We start from the raw sequence: 22,817 nt of genomic DNA, 5'->3' as shown, positions 1-22,817 counted from the left end.
GGGCCGCTGACCGGCCTCATCTTCCGGCCCGGGGGGCCCGGTCTCGGAAAACGACGAAGCTAAGAAGCCCGGGCGTCGCTAAGTACTGGAGGGGTGCTCTCTGTCTACCACTGGCTATTTTTAACATTCCTTTTTTAGAATCGGAGCTTGATCTGTTGGGGTCTTTTTGTTTTCTTTTTTGGTGGTTTTTTTTTTTTAAAAAAAAACGAACCCTTTCAGGCAGTATACCGGCCGGTCGGTTTCTCTTTGTCCGTTTCGTCAGGAAACCCGTCGCACTGGAAGATAACGCCAGCGGAAACGGGCGCCGGTCCCCCGCGGCTTACTAGATCTGCTGTATGGGAAAACGCGTTCATGTCACGCATCTTTTGTTGGGGATCAAACAAGTAAAAAAAGGGAAAAAAAAAAAGCATCCATTTGTCAGTGACGTGCCGAGAGAGACCGATTCCGTCGTGAAGGAGAGTTTTCCCGGAGGAAACGGCTGCGTCTGGCCTCTGGGCAAAACGACTCAGAGGAGTTTCAAAGAAACGTTTCCCCACACCGGCCTTTTAGTTTCGGGCTCGAACGTTCTGTTGATTTTTACCTCGGTAACCCGTACCGACTCCCCTCCTGCCCATCTGTTTAAAGCCACGTTTGCCGACGGGCTCGAAGCAGCAGCCGAAGGCAGGATGCGGATCTGCGGAAGACCTAAACCGTCCCGGGCCGGTTTTTTGGGAAGGCAGGCTGCCGGGGCTGACAGACTCAAGGAGGGGAGTCGCGGAGAGGATGTGGGCGGGAATAATCGGCGGGATTCTTCTAGGAGGCAGCCCGGAGCGGGAGGGGTCCCAGGGCTCGTCCAACCTGCCTTCGGTTGTGCCCCCTGAAAATTTACCTGTAACAGCCACGATCTGGCAAAACTAATAATAATAATAATAATGTTGGTATTTGTTAAGCGCTCACTATGTGCCGAGCACTGTTCTAAGCGCTGGGGTAGACACAGGGGAATCAGGTCGTCCCACGTGGGGCTCATAGTCTTCATCCCCATTTTACAGATGAGGGAACTGAGGCACAGAGAAGTGAAGCGACTCGCCCACGGTCACACAGCCGACAAGTGGCAGAGCTGGGATTCGAACTCATGAGCCCTGACTCCAAAGCCCGTGCCCTTTCCACTGAGCCACGCTGCTTCTCCACGGTTCATCGGAACGCCTCCCAAAGACTAAAGCTAGTGCGTTCAGGGCATGGCTGTAGATAAGCCCTTGGCCATACGCATTCCAAAATAGTGGCAGATGGGATTTTTATTTATTTTTTTTTTGAAGGTGGGAGGAAAAGCGCTTTGAAAGCCGTGCTCTGTCAGAGAATTTCGTCTCCGGTAATATACCCGTAACTCAGTTTCTAGAGGTCGAGGCCGAGGATTAATGGAGAACCACCGTCCCTTTCTGACACCTCGAGCTCCTCCAGAGAGCAGCCTCGGCCCCCCGAGCCTTTCTTTTATACCAAGGTCCGGTGCCGCGGTTCGTAATGGACGGCGGCACCGGTCGTCCCCGTTTAGACGGCGCTTAGAAAAACGCCCTCCCCGAGTGTAGGAGCCAAGTTGAAGCTAGCCCCGGGTGGGAGGGGTGGGAAATAATCTCTCTGCTCGTTTCGGTGGGAAGAACGCTCCAAGTTGAAGGATTTGGGGGGCGGGCCCTACAGCGGTCAGATGATGACCGGCGGCTCCTTTCGGGAACCCTGATATGAAAAGCATTCGTTGGGCTAAAAATCCTCGTGGCCGAAAAGGAGCCATTTCCGAGGGGCCGTCTTACCGAGGTGACTCTAGTTTGGCGCGAGCCCCCCACCGCGTCTGGGACGCTACCTCCTGTCGCCGTCGGGTTCGAGTTTCCCGGTACGTTGAAAGGGGGACCCGCCAACCTCTCCCGTCCTACGACGCTTACTTTTGATGTCGGAGGGGAAGCGTTACTTCTCCACCTCGCCCGTCCTCGGTCGCCGCGTCTGTTTCTCCGCGTGCCGAGAGCGAAAGGCCTGACTCTCTTCAGATACGGTTATTTCCCCCCCCCTCCCCGGACGGTTCTGGAAGCTGACCCCGGCTCCCGGTCCGTCCGTACTTGGAAGCCGGTTCGGTCCCCTTCCCCGCGTTCGGGTCTCTCACTCCCGCGGACGGTGCGTGGGATCTGAGCCGTGTCCTCGTCTCTTGAAGAGCCAGCTGACGAAATCACGCTCGTAGGAAGAGGCCCAACGTTGGCCTCGCCACGGCCCGACTGTGAAGCGAATTAAACCCCGTAATGGACGAATCCAAGCCGTCCGAGCGTACGCTCGATTGCCCGACCGCCGCCGAGAGGGGAGAGATTTCCGGGTCGGGTCCCGTCCGTCTGCCCGTTTCCGGAGGAGAGTTTTCACCCACTGCTTTGAATTGTTTCCTGCGGTATCCATCCGTTCGGCGCTTACCGTATGTCAGACGTCGTTCCGAGCGGCGGGGTGGATGCGAGTGAAGAGCAGACTACCTGCTTTCTTTTGTCGTTTTGCTTTCCCGTCCGTCTCCCCCGTTTAGACTGCGAGCCCGTCGTCGGGCAGGGATCGTCTCTATCTGTTGCCCAGTGGTACATTCCAAGCGCTCGGCACAGTGCTCCGCACACAGTAAGCGCTCAATAAAGACGACTGAATGAATGAATGAAGTTGGACACAATCCCTGTTCCCGCCGGGGGCCCAGAGTCTGAGTAGGAGGGGGAACAGGAGAACTGAGGCCCAGAGAAGTGAGGCGACCTGCTCAAGGGCACCCAGCAAGCAGTCATTCATATTTATTGAGCGCCTACTGTGTGCAGAGCACTGTCCTGAGCGCTTGGAACGTACAGTTTGGAGACAGTCCCTGCCCAACGACGGGCTCACAGTCTAAACGGGGGAGACAGACAAAACGAGTAGTCGGCAGAGCCGGCTGCAGAACCCAGATCGTCTGACTCCCGGGTCCGGGCTCTTTCCACTCGGCCCTGCCTCCTTCGCGCTGTCGCCATCTTAAGCGGATAGAAATCACACGGGGTATTAGCCGTCTCCCTTTGATCGGCCCCTTCCTCCCCAACTCCAAGATGCCGTGCGGTTTGTGGACACTCAAACTCTCCCGGTCGTAAACGCGGTACGGACCAGAGGTGGGCACCTTCCCTTCTCTCGGGCCCCCGGCGGAAACTCCCGTTGCCGTATTTTCGCGTCCCTCTCTCGGCTTTTCCGTTAGTTACCCTGAACGATTTACACACGTTCCCGGGAACGGCCCCCTTGAATGACCATCCTTCCTTTTTCGGTCGCCCCTCTTCCCCGCTTCACTCACCCGGCTCGGGCCCAAGCTCAAGCAGGGTGGCTTGCGAAGCGGCGTGGCTCAGTGGCGAGAGCCCGGGCTTGGGATTGAGGTCGTGGGTTCTAATCCCCGCCATTTCACTTCTCTGTCAGGTGGCCCCAGGTGGGGCTCGCAGTCTTCGTCCCCATTTTCCAGATGAGGTCACTGAGGCCCAGAGAAGCGAAGAGACTTGCCCCAGCTCACACGGCTGACAAGCGGCGGAGCCGGGATTAGAACCCACGACCTCTGAGTCCCCAGCCCGGCCTCTTTCCGCTGAGCCACGCTGCTTCTCCGGGCCGAGAGAGGCGTGAGCACCGGCTGGGGGAAGTGGGAGCGCGGGCAGGGCCGCGTCCGCAAAACTGGAAAGAGAAGCAGCGTGGTTCAGTGGAAAGAGCCCGGGCTTGGGAGTCGGACGTCATGGGTTCGAATCCCGGCTCCACCGCTTGCCAGCTGGGCGACTTTGGGCAAGTCACTTTACTTCTCTGTCCCCGAGTTACCTCATCTGTAAAATGGGGATTAAAACTGTGAGCCCCGCGTGGGACAACCTGATCGTCTTGTATCCCCCCCAGCGCTTAGAACAGTGCTTGGCACATAGTAAGTGCTTAACAAATACCAACGGTATTATTATTATTATTAGAGTCCGGGCCCGGGTGTCAGAAGGACCTGCCTTCTTCCCAGCTCCGCCCCTTCTCTGTTGCGTGACCTTGTGCAAGTCACTTCGCACACGGCACAGTGGACAGGGCACAGGCCCGGGGGTCAGGAGGTCGTGGGTTCTAATCCCCGCTCCGCCGCTTGTCTGCTGTGTGTCCTTGGGCGAATCAGTTCGCCGTGGCTCAGTTACCTCATCTGTAAAATGGGGATCCAGACCGTGAGCCCTACGTGGGACAGGGACCGTGTCCAACCCGATTTGCTTGGATCCACCCCAGCGCTCAGTACAGTGCCTGGCACAAAGTAAGTAAGCGCTTAACAAATACTATTATTATTACTCCTCCGGGCCTCAGTTCCCTCACCTGGAAAATGGGGATAGAGACCGTGAGCCTCAGGCGGGACCGGGACCGCGTCCAACCCGATTCGCTCCCCTCCACCTTAGCGCTCAGTACAGCGCCTGGCACGTTACTTGAGTAAGAGCTTCGTAAATCCGTGAAACGGAGAGAGAGCGAGTGTGCAGCGGGGAATGCTGAACGATGACGACGATGGCATCTGTTAAGCGCTTACTCTGCGGCAAGCACTGTCCTAAGCACTGGGTAGATACGGGGTCATCGGGCTGGACACGGTCCCCGTCCCACAGGGGGCTCACGGTCTTCATCTCCATTTTCCAGATGAAGTAACCGAGGCCCAGACGAGCGAGGTGACTCGCCCAAGGTCACCCAGCAGACAAGTGGGGGAGCCGGAATTAGAACCCGGGTCCTCCCGCCCCCCCCCCCCCCCCCCCGGGCCGGACCCCATTCACTAGGCCGCGCTGCACACCCCTCCGCCTGGTCCACGCCGAGGTGTCCCACCTTCCTCGTTACACGATAAGAGCGGTGAAGATAAGGGCGGTATCCGTTAAAGTGCTTGCCGGGTGCCGAGCACCGTACTAGACGCTGGGGTAGATACAAGACCACCAGGCTGGCCACGGTCCCTGTCCCTCACTGGGCCTCCAGGCTGAGGACGAGGCAGAGCGGGGGCTGAATCCCCATTTTACAGTCGAGGAAACGGAGGCCCGGAGACGTCCGGTGACTGGCCCGAGCCCACGCGGCGGGCAAGCGGCGGAGCCGGGATTGGAACCCGGGACCTCCGACTCCCAGGCCGGGGCTCTCTTTCCCTAGGCCACGTCGCTTCCCCGATGCCGCAATCGAAGAGACGGGCAAGGGAGCGGCAAATTCATCCATTCTTATTTATTGAGCGCTTACTGTGTGCGGAGCACCGTACTGAGTGCTTGGGGAGTACAATTCGGCAACAGCAAACGCAGAGCGCCTGCCAACCGGGGCCGGGGGGGGGGGGGGGGGGGGCGGGGATTTATTGAACGCCTCAGTGCGGAGCACTGTACTAGGCGCTTGGGAGAGCACACCGTAACGTAGACCCGTTCCCCGCCCACCGGGAACCCACGGTCTCCCCCGTCTATGGGGTCGTCTTCCCCGCCGGCGCTCGGCCCGGCGCTCCGCACACGGCGAGCGCTCGCCGGCTACCTCCAGACCCCGCGACGACGGGTCATTCGAACTTGGTGCTGTAGGCCTTGTCCCGAACGCGTAAAACCATCTGGCGGCCGTAAAAGTCCCTGTATTCTTCGGGGAGTTCGCCGAGGGTCTTCAGGGCCCGGTCCAGGATCCGCACGGCCCTCGAGGCCGCCGTGGGGTCTCGGTTCCCGTAGGGGTCGGACTTATCGTAGCAGTCGGCGGGCAGGTGCTTCCAGAAGACGTTCACGCCCACTCCGAACTCCTCCGAAATGACGTTATGGAACCAGAGAGCTGCCGGGGGGAGTCGAACCCGACACGTTAACGATAACAACAGTAATGATGTCGGTATCTGTTAAGCGCTTGCTACGTGCAGAGCGCCGTTCTGAGCGCTGGGGGAGATACAGGGTCATCGGGTCGTCCCACGTGAGGCTCACGGTCAATCCCCGTTTTCCAGATGAGGTCACTGAGGCACGGAGAAGCGAAGTGACTCGCCCACAGTCCCACAGCTGACAAGCGGCAGAGCCGGGAGTCGAACTCACGCCCCCTGACTCCGAAGCCCGGGCCCTTTCCACTTAGCCGAAAGGACGAAGCCTGCAGCGCGCAGTCTCCCACCCGTCAGGGAGGGATCGCCGACTCCAAGGAGCCGGGGCCAAAATCCACGGAACTGCCTTCGCTAACCCCGTCGACGACCGCCAACGGGTCCCGGGGCCGGCCGGCTCGTGCGAGCCTGCTAACGGCGCGAACCCTCACCACGTGCCGGACCTTGGGCGCCGGGGCAGAATCATCCCCGCGACTACTCCGAAGCAGCAGCGTGGCTCAGTGGCCGGAGCCCGGGCTTGGGAGTCAGAGGTCGTGGGTTCTAATCCCGGCTCCGCCCCTTATCAGCCGGGTGACTCTGGGCAAGTCACTCGGCTTCTCTGGGCCTCGGGGACCTCATCCGGAAAATGGGGCTGAAGACCGGGAGCCCCACGTGGGACAACCTGATGGCCTTGGATCAACCCCGGCGCTTGGAACAGGGCTCCGCACGTAGTAAGCGCTTAACAGATACCACCGTCGTCATCACTATTCTCCGGAGACGGGATCGGCGGAAGGCGTTTGGTTTCCTCCAATCTGCGGCCGCCCCCGGAGACCCTCCCTCTCGCGCCTCTCGAGTCACGCGTCGAGGTTCCGACTCCCTCGACGGCGGGACGGCTCCCCTCGCCACCGGCGGTGTTGCTTGACCCCTGACGGCGTGCAGAGCGCCGGACTAAGCGGTTGGGAGAGGACGATACGACGGGGTTCCCTGCCCGCGACGAGCTTCCGGTCAACCCGCCGGGGGACAGCCTCCGGCCGGCCTGCCCGGATCGAGAGCGCGGGGCAGTCTCCTTTCTCCTTTCGGTCCAGAGATTTCCTCTTCCGGCTTGGGCCCCGTGACCCGATTCGATCCGCGGCGGCCGGTCCTTCCCCGGGCGCTCCGTACGGCGGCCGGCTGGCGGCGGGCGCTCGCTACGTACCTCGGGTGGATGGCGGCTTCTCGGGTTTACGACCCGGTCGCGGTTTCTGGGTCGCTTCGGGGAGCGTCACCGTGCTGGTGCGATGTTTTTAGGGTGAGTGCTCCTTTCACGTGACCCTTAGATCCATCAGTGGTACAAACTGCGCGCTTTCTGGGTGCAGAGCACCGTACTGAGCGCTTGAGAGGGCACGACGTAACAGAGTCGGTGGGTACTTTCCCTGCCAACGGCCTTCCTCTCCTCATCCAACAGTCCATCGCCCTCCCCGCCTGCGAAACCTCATTCGAAGCCCGTCCCCTCCCAGAGGCCTTCCCCGACTGCACCCTCCTCTCCTCTTCTCCCACTCCCTTCTGCGTCGCCCTGACTTGCTCCCTCTATTCATCCCCTCTCCCAGCCCTACGGCACTTATGCCCATCCCCGTCGTCCATTTCTTTATCTAGAGTCACGTCTGGTCGCTCGGTCGTATTTACTGAGCGCTTGCTGTGCGCAGGGCACTCGACTGAGCCCTTGGGAGAGGACAGTACAACAGGAGACAGACGCATTCCCTGCCCACGGCGAGCTTAGGGTCTAGAGCGGGGGGGAGACAGGCATAAATACAAATAAATAAGGGACAGATCTGGACGTACGCGCTGGGGGGCTGGGGGGGGGGGGGCGGGGGGGATGAAGAAAGGGGGCGAGTCGCGGCGACGTCCAAGGGAGTGGGAGAAGGGGAAAAGGAGGACTTAGGGAAGGCTTCCTGGAGGAGATGGGCCTTCGATAAGGCACCGGGGCGGGGGAGAGTCATCGTCTCCCCCACTAGACCGTGAGCTCGCCGCGGACAGGGAACGTGCCAGCGACTCTCCGCTCTCGTCCGGGCATTCGGTACAGCGCTCCGCCCACAGGAAGCGCTCGGTAGACAGGATCGGTCGGCTGACAGACGGTGCTCCCGGGCAGAGGACGGCCCCTCCCGGAGGCGGGCGAAGGGGCTCTGAGCCATCTTACCGGGAATGAAGAGCACGTCGCCGCCTTCCAGGGAACATTCGTACCTCCTGGCCTTCGAAAACAGAGGGAATCTCTCCAGGTCGGGGTCGTCCACGTCGAGCACCGCGGATTTGCCACCTGAAAAGTTGCCAGAAAGGAATAAGTGGGGGGTTTGAAGTTGGGATTTCTTTTTCTTTTCTTTAAAGTTTCGAGTTTCCCTCTACGGTACAATTACCGTGTCCTCGTTCTGAGAACAATTACTCTCCGTCTGAAACCCGGGACAATTTTCAACGGCCTACAGCCTATTATGGCTGTTGAAACCCGTGGAATATAATTAAGGTATGAATCTGATCATCGAGCTCTTTACGCGGTCTATCATTACGGAGAGCCACACGCACAAAAGAGAACACAATGCGCTGTAATTAGGAGACGCTCCGAGACGACATTTTTTTTTTTTCCGGATTTTTCCTGCGGGGGGGGGGGGGGGGGGGGGGGGGGGCAGGCAGATTCGGTCACCCGAAGGAACGGGATCGACTCTACTCTCGCGGGCCGGCCTCGGCCTCCGAGAAAGTTACCTACCTGATAAATACAAATACTCGGCGTCTCGAGGACTGAAGAGAACGACCCGTTTTTTCCCCGTCACTTGGATTAAGAGATTATCCATCACCTGAGAACCGAGAATAAGCAGGGACCAGCTGGGGGCTGCCGCCGGAAGGCCCCCGTTGAGGACGGTCATTCCGATCTTTTAGCCGAAGCTCCTCCGGAGATGCCTCGGTTTCCCCCTTTTAGCCCTCGGGTATCCCCCCTCCCGCCTTTTTAGCCAGAGACCCCTCCGGAGATGCCTCGGTTTCCCCCTTTTAGCCCTCGGGTAGCCTCCCCCCCGCCCTTTTAGCCAAAGACCCCTGCGAAGAAGCCTCGGTTTCCCCCTTTTAGCCCTCGGGTAGCCTCCCCCCCACCCTTTTAGCCAAAGACCCCTCCGAAGATGCCTCGGTTTCCTCCTCCTAGCCCTCGGGTAGCCTCCCCCCGGCCCTCAGCCCCCCAAAGCACTTATGGAGAAGCGGCGTGGCCCAGCGGCGAGAGCCCGGGTTCGGGAGTCGGGGGACGTGGGTTCCGATCCCGGCTCCGCCGCGTGACCTCGGGCAAGTCACTTCACTTCTCTGGGCTTCGGTTCCCTCACCTGTGACGTGGGGATTCGGACTGCGAGCCCAACCTGATGACCTCGTATCCACCCCGGCGCTTAGAGGAGTGCTCGGCACGTGGGAAGCGCCAGACTGCGAGCCCGCCGTCGGGTAGGGGTCGTCTCGACCGGGTGCCGAATTGCACTTTCCAAGCGTCTAGTACAGCGCTCCGCGCACAGTGAGCGCTCAAAAAGTACGACCGACTGAAGGAAATTCCACAATCATCACGGTGTTCGGAGCCCTAAAGGATGTCCTCACACTCCTGTCTGTCTCCCCAACCCCGTAGACCGGCAGCTCCTCGTCGACGGGGAGCGTGTCGACCGACTCTGTCGAACCGTGCTCTCCCAGGCGCCCGGTACCGCGCTCTGCACACGGGAAGCATCCAACGGATACGATCGATCGAGTCCGACCCTGAGTTCCGAGGGAAGTTAATGATAACAAATGACGGCGTTTGTTAAGCGCTTACTCTGTGCGAGGCACCGTTCCAAGCGCCGGGAGGGATCCGAGGTGATCAGGTTGTCCCCTGTGGGGCTCGCCGGCTTCATCCCCATTTTCCAGATGAGGGCACTGAGGCCCGGAGAAGTGAAGTGACCGGCCCGAAGTCACACGGCCGACGAGCGGCGGAGCCGCGATTAGAACCCACGACCTCTGACTCCCCAGCCCGGGCTCTTGCCACTGAGCGACGCTGCTTCTCTACTTCTGTGCTCACCTTGCGTCAGGCACGGGGCTAAGCGCCGGGATCGACGAGACCGTCAGGTTGGACACGGTCCCCGCCCCACCTGGGACCCACGGCCCTAATCCCCATTTGACAGGTGAGGAGACCGAGGCCGAGGTAACCGGATCGGACCCCGTCCCCCGGAGGGCTCGCAAGTCTACATCCCCCGTTTTCCGGCTGAGGGAACTGAGGCCCAGAGAGGTGAAGTGACTCGCCCAGGGTCACCCGGCAGACCGGGGGCCGAGCCGGGATCAGAACCCAGGTGCTCCTGCCTCCCAGGCCCGGGTCCCGCCCGCTAGCTCCCGCGGCTTCTCTGCAGAAATAATCAGTGCCCACACCCTGCACCTTCAACACGCCTCAAGCGACGGCCTCGACCGAAGCGGTGCGGCCTAGCGGTCGAGCCATGTCCCCGGGCCTCGGTTTCCTCATCGGTAAAATGGGGACGGAGACTGGGGCGGGGACCGTGTCCAACCCGACACTTTCTTCGAATCCCCCCCCCAAGCGCTCGGTACGGAGCCCGGCACCCGATAAGGGCCGACCCAAATGCCACAATCGCCGCGACTGTTACCGAGCGCTCCCCCTGTGCGGGGCACCGTACCGAACGCTCATTAGGAGAGTCCGAGCCAACAGAGTGGGCGGACCCGTCCCCCGCACGGGGCGGAGGCCCGCACGGGGCCGGGGGGGGGGGGGGCGACGACGTACGTCATAGTGGGTCCACAGCTGGAGTCCCGGAGAGCTGATCCGGAACACGCTGGAAAAGAACCGCTCCTTCTCAAAAAATTCGGGGATCTCGATGTCTCCCGCCAACGAGGGGAACTGCTTTCTGACGTCGGCCGCGTCCTGCAACGGAAGAGGCGCTCTGATTTGCCGCGGGATCCGGCGGGGCGGCGGCGGGCGACGCTCAGTCGTTCGTTCATCGGTTCATTGGATCGTATTTCTTGAGCGCCCGCTCTGTGCAGAGCCCCGGACCGAGCGCTTGGAATGGGCAATCCGGGAACAGATAAGAGGTCATCCCAGAGAAGTGACGACCCAATCGGGCTGTTCTCCTTATGCCGGGGGTGGCGTCGCTAGACCCTTGCGGGCCCCGGGAGCCCGGGCGCCGAGCCGAGACGTTCAACGGGGCGCCTCTACTGTTTTTGCGGGCCGGGGTTAAATGGTATTTGGAATTTGTTAAGCGCTTACTAGGTGCCGGGCACTCTGCTAAGCGCTGGAGTAATAATAATAATGATGGTATCTGTTAAGCGCTTACTAGGTGCAAAGCACTCTTCTAAGCGCTGGGGGGGATACGAGGTGATCAGGTTGTCCCTCGTGGGGCTCGCAGTGGCTCAGTGGAAAGAGCACGGGCTTTGGAGTCGGGGCTCATGAGTTCGAATCCCGGCTCTGCCGCTTGTCGGCTGTGTGACTGTGGGCGAGTCACTTCACTTCTCTGGGCCCCAGTTCCCTCATCTGGAAAATGGGGATGAAGACCGTGAGCCCCACGTGGGACGACCCGATTCCCCCGTGTCTACCCCAGCGCTTAGAACGGTGCTCGGCACATAGCGAGCGCTTAACAGATACCGACATTATTATGGATCCTCATTCTACTGATGAAGTAACCGAGGCACAGAGAAGGTAAGTGACTTGCCCACGGTCACCCAGCCGGCAAGCGGCAGAGCCGGGATTAGGACCCACAACCTCGGACTCCCGAGCCCGGGTTCTTGCCACTGAGCCACGCTGCTTCTCTGTTTACTCTGTGCCAAGCGCTGTGCTGTGCGCCGGGGCAGATGCAGGGTAATCAGGTTGTCCCACGTGATGTTCACAGTCTCAATTAATCCCCATTTTACAGATGAGATCGCTGAAGCGCCGAGAAGTGAAGGGACTTGTCCAAAATCACAAAGCTGGCGGGGGCGGAATTAGAACCCATGACCTCCGACTCCTAAGCCCGCGCTCTTTCCACGGAGCCACGCTGCTTCGTGGTAAGCATTTAAGCAAATGACATAATTTAAAAAAAAAAAAAAAAAAATCTCAGAACATCCGGGGACAACCCTAGCCCGCGAAATAATCCACCGACTGGAATCGACTGAGCGCTTCCTGTCAGCAGGGGACCGTACTGAGCGCTTGGGAGAGGACGACACGGTAGGGTTGAGTGACACGATCCCTTGCCCTCGAGGAGCTTAAAGGCTCACCCTTTGATCCATCCATCCATCGATGCTATTTACTGACCACTTACTACGTGCAGAGCTCGGAAGAGTCCGATCCAACAGAATTAGCAGGCACGGTCCCCGTCCCTAACAGGTTTACAGCGCGGCGCGGCGGAGAGAGCCCGGGCTCGGGAGTCGGAGGACGCGGGTTCTGATCCCGGCTCTGCCACTTGTCCCCCGCGTGACCTCGGGGAAGCCGCTTCACTTCTCCGGGCCTCAGCGACCTCATCTGTCAAACGGGGATGAAGACTGAGCCCCACGGGGGACCGCCTGCTGACCTCGTTATCTCCCCCAGCGCTCAGAACAGTGCTCGGCACATAGTAAGCGCTTGACAGATATCGGCATCACTACTGAAAGTCGGGCCCCCTCAGCCTCCTCTGCGCCGTTTTCTCGGTCGGTGGGTCCATCACTGACTATCAATGACTCCATAAGCGATTCACTGAGCTTAGTACAGAGAAGCAGCGTGGCTCGATGGAAAGAGCCCGGGCTTGGGAGTCAGAGGTCATGGGTTCAAAGCCCTGCTCAGCCACTTGTCAGCCGTGTGACTGTGGGCAAGTCACTTGACTTCTCTGGGCCTCAGCGACCCCATCTGGAAAATGGGGATGAAGACCGTGAGCCCCACGGGGGGACAACCTGATCACCCTGTATCCACCCCAGCAGCTTAGAACGTGGTAAGCGTTTGACGAATGCCATCGTCATTATAATTATCATTGAGCGCTTACCGTGTGCCAAACTGCGTCCTAAGCGCTCGGGAGAGTCCAACGGGACGATAAACGGACACGTCCTCGGCCCGCCACGAGCCTCCGGAGGACCGTAAAGGCCGAATCCCGAGGCGGCGGGAGGAAGCAGAGCTCGACAGAACCCGGCGGGGGGGGGGGGTGCGGGGGTTCCCGCCCCGACTCCGGGGGGGGCTCCGCGTTCCCCTTCCCGAGCCACTCACTTTCCGGGGGTCGTCGCCGAGGGATCGCAGGTAGTATCTCTCATCCTGAACGCAAAGCCGAAAAGAGAGACGCCGCTGGCGTGAAACGGGAAAGGAGGCCGGACGGGCGGCGCTCGGGGCCTTCGGACCACGTGGTCTCGCGTCAGGCCCGCTGGGGAGCTCGGCCCGCTGGCTCCGAAGGTCGGCGGCTCCTCTCCTTCCTCCTCCTCCCTCCTCCGGTGTTCCCCGGTGGCTCCGGGAAGAAGTGAAAAGGTTGACCGCCGCCCTTTCCCCCCCCCCAACCCCGAGGAAAACAGAACTCCCAAGGCGTAAAAATGGATGAAACCCACAGGGCTGCGGGTCGCCATTCTGTGCTCAGTCGCTTAGAACGATGATAATAACCGTGCTGTTTGTTAAGCACGTACTATGTGCCACGCACTGTTCTACGGGCCGGTGAGAGGCAGCGTGGCTCAGCGGAAGGAGCCCGGGCTTGGGAGTCGGGGATCGTGGGTTCTCATCCCGGCTCTGCCACTTGTCGGCTGGGTGACAAGTCGCTTCTCTGGGCCTCAGTGACCTCATCTGGAAAATGGGGGTGAAGACCGTGAGCCCCACCTGGGACGACCTGATGACCTCGTATCTACCCAGCCCTTAGAACAGTGCTTGGCTCATAGTAAGCGCTTAACAGATACCAAAAATTATTATTATTATTGTTACAAGGTAATCGGGTTGGACACAGTCCCTGTCCCACGTGGAGCTCAGCCTTCATCCCCGTGGGACAGAGGAGGGAACCGAGGCCCAGCGAAGCGACTTGCCTAAGGTCACACGGCAGACAGGCGGCGGGGCCGGGATCGGAACCCACGACCTCTGACTCCCAAGCCCGGGCTCTTGCCGCTCATCACCCTCGTTAAGGGGCCCGGCCGCGGACCCCGGGTGCCGCAGAGGCAAGGCCGCTCCCGGCCGAACCCCATCCTCCGCCTACCCTCCTAGCAAGGGGGCCTTAAGCGGAACCATCGTGCCGAACTCCTCTCTGGCGAGCGTTACCCAGAGGGACTTGAGCGGATCCAATCCTCCAAATGCGCTCACCTCTCGCCCAAAGACTCCCTAAATGCTTCTCATTCCAGATGCTCTTACATCTCGCGGAATCCTCACATCCTCCAGAAGGGATGCCTTTAAAGGGCGTATAATAATAATATCGGTATTTGCTGAGCGCTTACTATGTGCCGAGCGCTCTTCTAAGCGCGGGGGTAATCGGGTTGTCCCTCGTGGGGCTCCGAGTCTTCATCCCCATTTGACAGATGAGGTCACCGAGGCACCGAGAAGTGGCTTGCCCAAAGTCACACGGCTGACAGGTGGCGGAGCCGGGATTAGAACCCATGACCTCCGACTCCTAAGCCCGGGCTCCTTCCACCGAGCCACGCTTTCAGAGGGATCGTTTCGGCCATTATTTCATGCCCCCCCCCCACACACACACCCGTCCCCCTCTGGGGTGAATGGTACTTATTGGACAGAGAGATGATTTCCTTTGTTCTGTCTTTTTTTTCCTACAGTATTTATTAGGCGCTTACTACGTGCCAGGCACTCTACGAAGCGCTGGGGCAGATAGGAGCTAATCGGGGCGGACGCAGTCCGTATCCCTCACAGGGCTATCATCATGCGATTCTGCTAACGTTATCGATGCCGGTCTCTCTGTTTCGTTGTCCGTCTCCCCCCTTCTAGACGGTGAGCCCGTCGTCCGGCAGGGATTGTCTCTATCTGGTGCCCGGTTGTCCATTCCAAGCGCTTAGTCCGGTGCTCCGCACAGAGTAAGCGCTCCATAAATACGACAGAAGGAACGAACCAAGGGCTCACAGTCAGCAGGTCACGGGTTCGGTGCTTAGAACGGCGCCCGGCACAGAGTAAGCGCTCAACAAATACCATGATCACTATTATTCGTCTCATCCTGGCTCCGCCACATGTCGGCTGTGTGACTTGGGCAAGTCACTTCGCTTCTCTGGGCCTCGGTGACCTCATCTGGAAAAAATGGGGATGAAGAAGGTGAGCCCAATTTGGGACAGGGACTGTGTCCAACCCGATTAACTTGGATCTACCCCAGTCAGAAAGCGCTTAATAATAATAATAATAATGTTGGTATTTGTCAAGTGCTTACTATGTGCCGGGCACCGTTCTAAGCGCTGGGTAGATACAAGGTGATCAGGTTGCCCCACCTGGGGCTCACCGTTCTAATCCCCATTTTCCAGATGAGGGAACTGAGGCCCAGAGAAGTGAAGTGACTGGCCCACGGTCACCCAGCTGACAAGTGGCAGAGCCGGGATTAGAACCCATGACCTCTGAGTCCCAAGCCCGGGCTCTTTCCACCGAGCCACGCTTAACAAGTACCACAGATATCATCATCATTCCCGTCCTACAGACGAGGGAACCGAGGCAGAGAGAAGCCAAGCGACTTTGCCCGAGACCACCCGGCGGACAAGTGGCCGAGCCGGGATCAGAACCCAAGTCTTTCGACTGCCGGGCCCGCGCTCCATCCCCTAGGTCGCACTGCCGCTCCAAATTTCTCCCTTTCTGATGATGAGAGAGCAGTAAAAAGTCAGGCAAAGAGCTCGCCTCCTCCTTCCCATCCATCTCGACGACGGGTTCGAACCCGATCGTCCCGCGCCGGCGCTCGGTCCGGAGCCGGGCACGTAGTAAGCGCTCCCCAAATACCACAGTCCTTTCAGATAAGAGGCGCTCTCCGCTCCGATGATGCGTTTGCTCCACGAAGGATCAAATCGAAGGACACTCTGTGTCCGTTGGGCAAGTCGCTTCACGTCTCTGTGCCTCGGTGACCTCATCCGGAAAATGGGGATCGACCGTGAGCCTCACGTGGGACGACCTGATGACCCCGTATCTCCCCCAGAGCTTAGAAGGGTGCTCGGCACATAGTAAGCGCTTAACAGATACCAACATTATTACGATTCTCGCTCCTCTCCCCGCCTTTTTCTCTCCCTCTCCCTTCCAGACTTCAGGGGGAATGGGGCAGTGGGAACCCAGCGAGGTCTGCCCGGAGGTCGTGGGTTCCGATCCCGGCCCCGCCGCCTGTCTGCCGTGTGACCTTAGGCAAGTCGCTTCGCTGGGCCTCGGTTCCCTCCTCTGTCCCACGGGGACGAAGGCTGAGCTCCGCCCGAGGGACTGCGTCCAACCCGATTACCCCCAGAACCCCAAGGAAGCTTCCACAATCCAGACGGACCCTCCGCGTCCCGGCCCCCGCGGTGGGCGCCGTTACCTCGGAAATGAAGAAGCTGGCGTGCTTCTCTTCCGCCGCGCGCTGGACGAACGTGTCGAAAGGCAAAGTTCTGAAACGCGGAGGGAAGACTTCCTCAGAGCGCCGCCTACGACCTCCGACTCCTAAGCCCGGGCTCCTTCCACCGAGCCACGCTTTCAGGGGGATCGTTTCGGCCATTATTTCATGCCCACCCCCCCCCGTCCCCCACCCCCGTCCCCCTCTGGGGTGAATGGTACTTATTGGACAGAGAGATGATTTCCTTTGTTCTGTCTTTTCTTTCCTACAGTATTTATTAGGCGCTTACTACGTGCCAGGCACTCTACGAAGCGCTGGGGCAGATAGGAGCTAATCGGGGCGGACGCAGTCCGTATCCCTCACAGGGCTATCATCATGCGATTCTGCTAACGTTATCGATGCCGGTCTCTCTGTTTCGTTGTCCGTCTCCCCCCTTCTAGACGGTGAGCCCGTCGTCCGGCAGGGATTGTCTCTATCTGGTGCCCGGTTGTCCATTCCAAGCGCTTAGTCCGGTGCTCCGCACAGAGTAAGCGCTCCATAAATACGACAGAAGGAACGAACCAAGGGCTCACAGTCAGCAGGTCACGGGTTCGGTGCTTAGAACGGCGCCCGGCACCGACCGATTCCGGTTCTCTAACCGGCCGCCGTTCACGCCGTCCTCGTCCCGGCCCCGCCCCGGGTCCGCTGCTCCGTGACCCCGAGCGAGTCGCTTCGCTTCTCTGGGCCTCGGTTCCCTCCTCTGTCCAACGAGGTTGAAGGCAGCGAGCCCCCCCGGGACGCGGATCGGGTCCGACGTCTGCAGCGGGGCTCCGTGGCGAGGGCCCGGGCTGGGGAGGCAGAGGTCGCGGGTTCTAATCCCGCCTCCGCCCTGCTGTGTGAACTCGGGCAAGTCGCTTCACTTCTCTAGGCCTCGGTTCCCTCATCTGGAAAATGGGGACGAAGACGGTGGGCCCCACGGGGGACGACCTGATGACTCTGTATCCACTCCGGCGCTTAGAACGGTGCTTGGCACATAGTAAGCGCTTAACAAATACCATCGTTGCGAGAAGGAGCGCGGCTCAGTGGAGAGAGACCGGGCTTGGGAGTCGGAGGTCATGGGCCCCGGCTCCTCTACTTGTCAGCTGTGTGACCTCGGGCAAGTCACCTAACTTCTCTAAGCCTCAATTACCTCCTCCGTCAAATGGGGATGAAGACCGTGAGCCCCACGTGGGACGATCTGATCGCCTTGTATCCGCCCCAGTGCTTAGAACGGCGCTTCGCACGTAGTAAGCGCTTAACAAATGCCATCATCATCATCGTCATCTACCCCGGCGCTTAGTACGGGGCCCGGCACGTCGTAAGCGCTGAACAAATACCATGTACCAAATACTAAGTGTGGCTTAGTGGAAAAGGCCTGGGTTTGGGAGTCGGAGGTCATGGGTTCTAATCCCACTTGTCACCCGCGTGACCCTGGGCAAGTCGCTTCACTCGGCTGGGCCTCGGTTCCCTCGTCCGTAAAATGGGGATGAGGTCTGCGAGCCCCACGTGGGACACCCCGATGACCTGCCCCCCCCCCCCCCCCCCCCAGGGCTCAGAACAGCGCCCGGCACATAGTGAACGCTTAAGAAACGCCACCGTGACGATCGCGACCGCTATTTAAACGTAGAAAAGTCAGCATCTGCCCGTCTTTCCCCAAGTTGGCCACCGCCCCCAGAGAAAACCTTGGAAGGAAATACCTATACACAAAGTTCTTACTGATGAAATCCATCTGCGGCCCGGCGGACACGTGGATCTTCACCGGGACGCGGCCCCCGGCCCGGCACAGATAATCCGGCGCCGTCCACCGCGTCGTGCAAGGCCCCAGCTCCAGCCCCCGCAGCACCACCGGCTTCCTCTGTCCCACACGCACGGACACATAAACACATGCAACCGGCCCTCACTTCCACGGCCACCCGGTCCGCCTCGAATTCGCAGAGCCTCCTACCGGTCGTTCACGCCTTCGGTGCTACTTATTGAGCGCTTACTGCCCGCCGAGGACCGGACCGAGCGCTTGGAACGTACAATTAGGCCACGGGGAGAGAGAGACCATCCCGGCCCGCGACGGGCTCGCGGTCTAGAGAAGCAGCGTGGCTCGGTGGAAAGAGCCCGGGCTTGAGAGTCGGAGGTCATGGGTTCGAATCCCGGCTCCGCCGCTTGCCAGCTGGGTGACCGTGGGCAAGTCACTTCACTTCTCCGGGCCTCAGTGACCTCATCTGGAAAATGGGGATGAAGACCGGGAACCCCACGTGGGACAACCTGCTGACCCTGTACCCATTCCGGCGCTTACAACCGTGCTTGGCACGTAGTAAGCGTTTAACAAACACCACCGTTATGATTAGGAACCTTCTAAAAATGAAGGTTTTCATCCATTCGATAGTATTTATTGAGCGCTTACTAATAATAATTACAATGTTGATATTTGTTAAGCGCTTACTATGTGCAGAGCACCGTTCTGAGCGCTGGGGGGGGGGGATACGGGGTCATCGGGTCGTCCCACCCGAGGCTCCCAGTTGATCCCCATTTTCCAGATGAGGTCGCCGAGGCCCAGAGAAGTGAAGTGACTCGCCCCCGGCCACACAGCTGCCTAGTGACGGAGCCGGGATTCGAACCCATGACCTCTGACTCCCAAGGCCGGGCCCTCTCCACCGAGCCACGCCGCTTCTCTGCAGAGCACCCCAACCCCGAAGACCCCATGTCTGGTGGATAATAATCCCCGAACCCTCGCGGGGGTGTTGCGAGGTGTAAATAACAAAACAAGGAAGGGCGCCCGGGTAATAAAAGCAGCCCAGAGAAACACGGCCGGGTGTCCACTGGGCGCTCAATAAATACCACCGATCGATCGACCCGTGGGCTCCGGGGCTCCCTGCCTGTCTTAACGCCTTCAGCTCCCGGCCGGGGGGGGGCAGGGTCTCGAGGGCCAACGACCGCCCAGGGGTGGGATGGCGGCGCGGCTCGGTGGAAAGAGCCCGGGCTTCGCAGTCAGAGGTCGTGGGTTCGACTCCCGGCTCTGCCACCTGTCAGCCGGGTGACCGTGGGCGAGTCACTTCACTTCTCTGGGCCTCGGTTCCCTCGTCGGTAAAATGGGGATAAACCGTGAGCCTCACGTGGGGCGACCCGATTATCCCGTATCTCCCCCGGCGCTCAGAACGGTGCTCTGCACAGAGTAAGCGCTTAACGAATACCGACGTTATTAAATGGGGGATAAAAGAGCGTCCGGCTGTCCCTCCCGCTCAGACCGCGAGCTCCACGTGGGGGCGGGGGTTGGGTCCGGCCTCCTCTTCCTGTCTGATGCACCCCGGCGCTCGGCACAGTGTCCGGCAGCTAGCAAGCGCCGAAGAAACGCCGTCGGGAAGAGGACGTGGGTTCCGATCCCGGCCCCGCCCCTCGTCCGCTGCGTGACCCTGGTCATGTCTCTTCACTACTCTGGGCCTCAGTTTCCTCATCTGTCAAATGGGGAGTGACGCCGTGAGCCCCACGCGGGGCAGGGATTGGGTCCAACCCCACTGGCTTGGATCCACCCCAGCGCTTCGTACAGTGCCTGGCACGTAGTAAACGCCTCACGGACACCACAGTTTTTAATCATGATTACTCTCTAAGCCTCGGATCCCTCCTCTGTAAAAGTCCTCTAGGCTGCGATAATAACGGCGGTTTCGTTAAGCACTCACTACGTGCCAAGCGCCGTTCGAAGCACCGGGGGAGATAGGTGGTCATCAGGGGGTCCCACGTGGGGCTCCCGGTCTTCCTCCCCATTTTCCAGATGAGGTCACTGAGGCCCAGGGAAGGGCGGCGACTTGCCCACGGTCCCCCGGGTGGCGGGGGCGGGATTCGAACCCACGACCTCCGACTCCTAAGCTTTCTTCTCCGTAAGCCCGTTGCGGGCAGGGATCGTCTCTATTGCCGAATTGCACTTTCTAAGAGCTGAGTACGGCGCTCTGCACACGCTCAGCGCTCAATAAATACGACCGAAGGAAGGACTATTTATTTTGTTTATTTTGCTCATTTATTTTGTTTCGTTTCGATTTGTTTTGTTAACGCACCGTACGTCGCCTCGATTCCATTTAGTCGCCGTCGTTTTTACGAGACGTCCTCCCCCTCGACTCTATCCGTCGCCATCGTTCTCGTCCGTCCGTCCGTCTCCCCCGATCGGACCGGGAGCCCGTCGGACGGCGGGGACCGTCTCCATCCGTTGCCGACTCGTTCGTCCCGAGCGCTTAGTACGGTGCTCTGCACAGAGTAAGCGCTCGGTAAATGCTATCGAACGAACGAACGAAGGACTGAACGGGAGCCCGGGAGCCCCGCGCGGGCCAGGGCCTGGGACCAACCTCGTTAGCTTGGCTGATGATGATGATAATAATAGGGATGATGGCGTCTGTTGGGCGCTTACTCTGCGCCAAGCGCCGTCCTAAGCGCTGGATAATAATAACGTTGGTATCCGTTAAGCGCTTACTACGTGCCCAGCGCCGTTCCGAGCGCTGGGGTAGACGCAGGGGAATCGGGTCGTCCCACGTGGGGGCTGGCTCCCGGTCTCCGGCCCCATTTTCCAGATGAGGTCACCGAGGCCCAGGGAGGCGGAGTGCCTCGCCCACGGTCACCCAGCGGACGAGTGGCCGAGCCGGGATTCGAACTCACGACCTCCGACTCCACAGCCCGTGCTCTTTCCGCCGAGCCGCGCCGGATCAGATCCGAGGTCGGCGGGCCCGTCCCACGCGGGCCTCACGGTCTTCATCTGAGAAGTGAAGCGACCGGTCCAAAGCCACCCGGCTCGACAAGTCGGGGAGCCGGGATTAATAAGGCTGGCGTGCGTTCGGCCCCTCCTCTGTGCGGGGCGCTGTGCTAAACGCTGGGGGGAGATGCAGGGTCATCAGGAGGTCCCACGGGAGGCTCCCGCTCTTCCTCCCCATTTTTCCAGACGGGGGAGGGGGGGGGGTCACTGAGGCCCCGAGAAGTGAAGCGGTCCCCCGGCTAGACAAGGGGCAGGGGCGGGATTCGAACCCACGACCTCTGCCTCCCAAGCCCGGGCTCCTTCCGCCGAGCCCCGCTGCTTCTCGGGTTGGATTAGAAGCCACGACCTCTGACGGCCGGGCTCTGGCCACCGAGCCACGCTCGGATGCCACCCGGCGCTTGGCCCGGGGCTTGGCGCAAAGGAGGCGCTTGGCAAAGACCGTCATGATTATTGGGGGGGGGGGGAGGCGGAGGCGGAGGCGGAGGCGGAGGCGGCGGCGGCGGCGGAGGCGGCGGCGGGCTCACCTGCGGGTAGATGAGCTGCAAGAACTGGTCGCGCGTGACGCCCTCCAGCCGGGACACGGGGACCCGCCGCGACATCGCACCTCCTTCCCCACCCCTACACGCGCCACGCGACGCTCGCTTCCGCCCGTCCTCTCCTCCCCTTCCGGGCCGCCCCTCCTGCACTTCCGCCCTTTCTCTCCTCCCCATCCGGGCCGCCCCTCCGTCACTTCCGCCCTTTCCTTCCAGCCCGCCCCTCCTTCACTCCTCTCCACCCTCGCTTCCGCCCTTTCTCTCCTCCCCTTCCGGTCTTCATTGCCCCTCTTCCGCCCTTTCTCTCCCCCCCACTTCCGGCCCGCCTCCTCCTTCCGCCCTTCCCTTCCTCCACTTCCGGTCCAGTCCCGTTCCGTGGCCCGTCCGGAAACAGCGACCCTACGGGGAAAGGCCCCCGTGGGCCCGGGAAGCGCCTCCCGCGGCCGCCCTTCGTTCATTCCTTCATTCCTTCATTCCTTCATTCCTTCATTCATTCATTCATTCATTCATTCATTCATTCATTCATTCATTCATATTTGTTGAGCTCTTACTGTGGGCAGAGCACTGAACTAAGCGCTTGGAAACTACAGTTGGGCAACAGAGACAATCCCTACCCAGCTGGGTGACTTTGGGCCAGTCACTTCACTTCTCGGTGCCTCAGTTCCCTCATCTGTAAAATGGGGATGAAGACTGTGTGAGCCCCACGTGGGACAACCTGATTCCCCTGTGTCTCCCCCAGCGCTTAGAACGGTGCTCGGCACGTAGTAAGCGCTTAACAGATACCAACATTATCATTATTAACGGGCTCACAGTCTAGAAGGGGGGAGACAGACAGTGAAACAAAACGAGTGAACAGGCAGCGATAGCATCAAAATAGATCAGTAGAATCCTGGAGGTAGACACATCATTAATAGAGTAATAAATTATATATTTTAATAAATTAATAAATATAAATTTAATAAATAAATAATTTAATAAATTATATATTTTTATTTTATGGGTTCTAATCCCGGCTCCGCCGCTTGCCAGCTGTGCGACTGTGGGCGAGTCACTTCACTTCTCTGGGCCTCAATTCCCTCATCTGTCAAATGGGGATGAAGACTGGGAGCCTCACGTGGGACAACCTGATCACCCTGTATCTCCCCCAGCGCTTAGAACAGTGCTCTGCACATAGTAAGCAGCGTGGCTCTGCGGAAAGAGTCCGGGGCTTCGGAGTCAGAGGTCATGCGTTCGAATCCTGGCTCTGCCCCTTGTCAGCTGTGCGACTGTGAAGTCACTTCACTTCTCTGGGCCTCAGTTCCCTCACCTGTCAAATGGGGATGAAGACTGTGAGCCTCACGTGGGACCACCCGATGACCCCGTATCTCCCCCAGCGCTTA

At 59.9% G+C, this 22,817-nt stretch overlaps 1 protein-coding gene across 2 annotated transcripts; it reads right to left on the bottom strand.

The window, feature by feature from the left end:
• Positions 1-5,319: 5,319 nt before the first annotated feature.
• On the bottom strand, positions 5,320-21,569 carry TYW5 (tRNA-yW synthesizing protein 5). 2 transcript variants are annotated; one of them, XM_029069843.1, is made up of 8 exons: positions 21,430-21,569; positions 17,880-18,037; positions 16,150-16,219; positions 12,912-12,956; positions 10,494-10,631; positions 8,478-8,565; positions 7,920-8,036; positions 5,320-5,739 (listed from the first exon to the last, which is right to left on the bottom strand). In XM_029069843.1, exons 1-8 carry the CDS (start codon positions 21,502-21,504, stop codon positions 5,483-5,485), a joined length of 948 nt encoding a protein of 315 aa, XP_028925676.1. In that variant the 5' UTR covers positions 21,505-21,569; the 3' UTR covers positions 5,320-5,482. The 2 variants fall into 2 exon arrangements, with proteins under 2 accessions (XP_028925676.1, XP_028925679.1); XM_029069846.1 differs by lacking the exon at positions 10,494-10,631.
• Between the last annotated feature and the right edge of the window lie 1,248 nt (positions 21,570-22,817).

The sequence above is a fragment of the Ornithorhynchus anatinus genome, chromosome 7, assembly GCF_004115215.2.
Source record: "Ornithorhynchus anatinus isolate Pmale09 chromosome 7, mOrnAna1.pri.v4, whole genome shotgun sequence".
NCBI lineage: Eukaryota > Metazoa > Chordata > Mammalia > Monotremata > Ornithorhynchidae > Ornithorhynchus > Ornithorhynchus anatinus.
This window is presented reverse-complemented; position numbering and strand designations above follow the sequence as displayed.

What these genes read in the sequence shown, in the direction of transcription:
- TYW5 (XM_029069843.1), bottom strand. Translation starts at nt 21,504, where the DNA reads ATGTCGCGGCGGGTCCCCGTGTCCCGGCTGGAGGGCGTCACGCGCGAC. An exon ending in TCGGCGACGACCCCCGGAAA is followed by an intron (nt 10,632 to 12,911) that starts GTGAGTGGCTCG and finishes CTTCCGTTGCAG; the next exon opens with GACGCGGCCGACGTCAGAAA. An exon ending in AGCTGTGGACCCACTATGAC is followed by an intron (nt 8,566 to 10,493) that starts GTACGTCGTCGC and finishes CTCGGTTCTCAG; the next exon opens with GTGATGGATAATCTCTTAAT.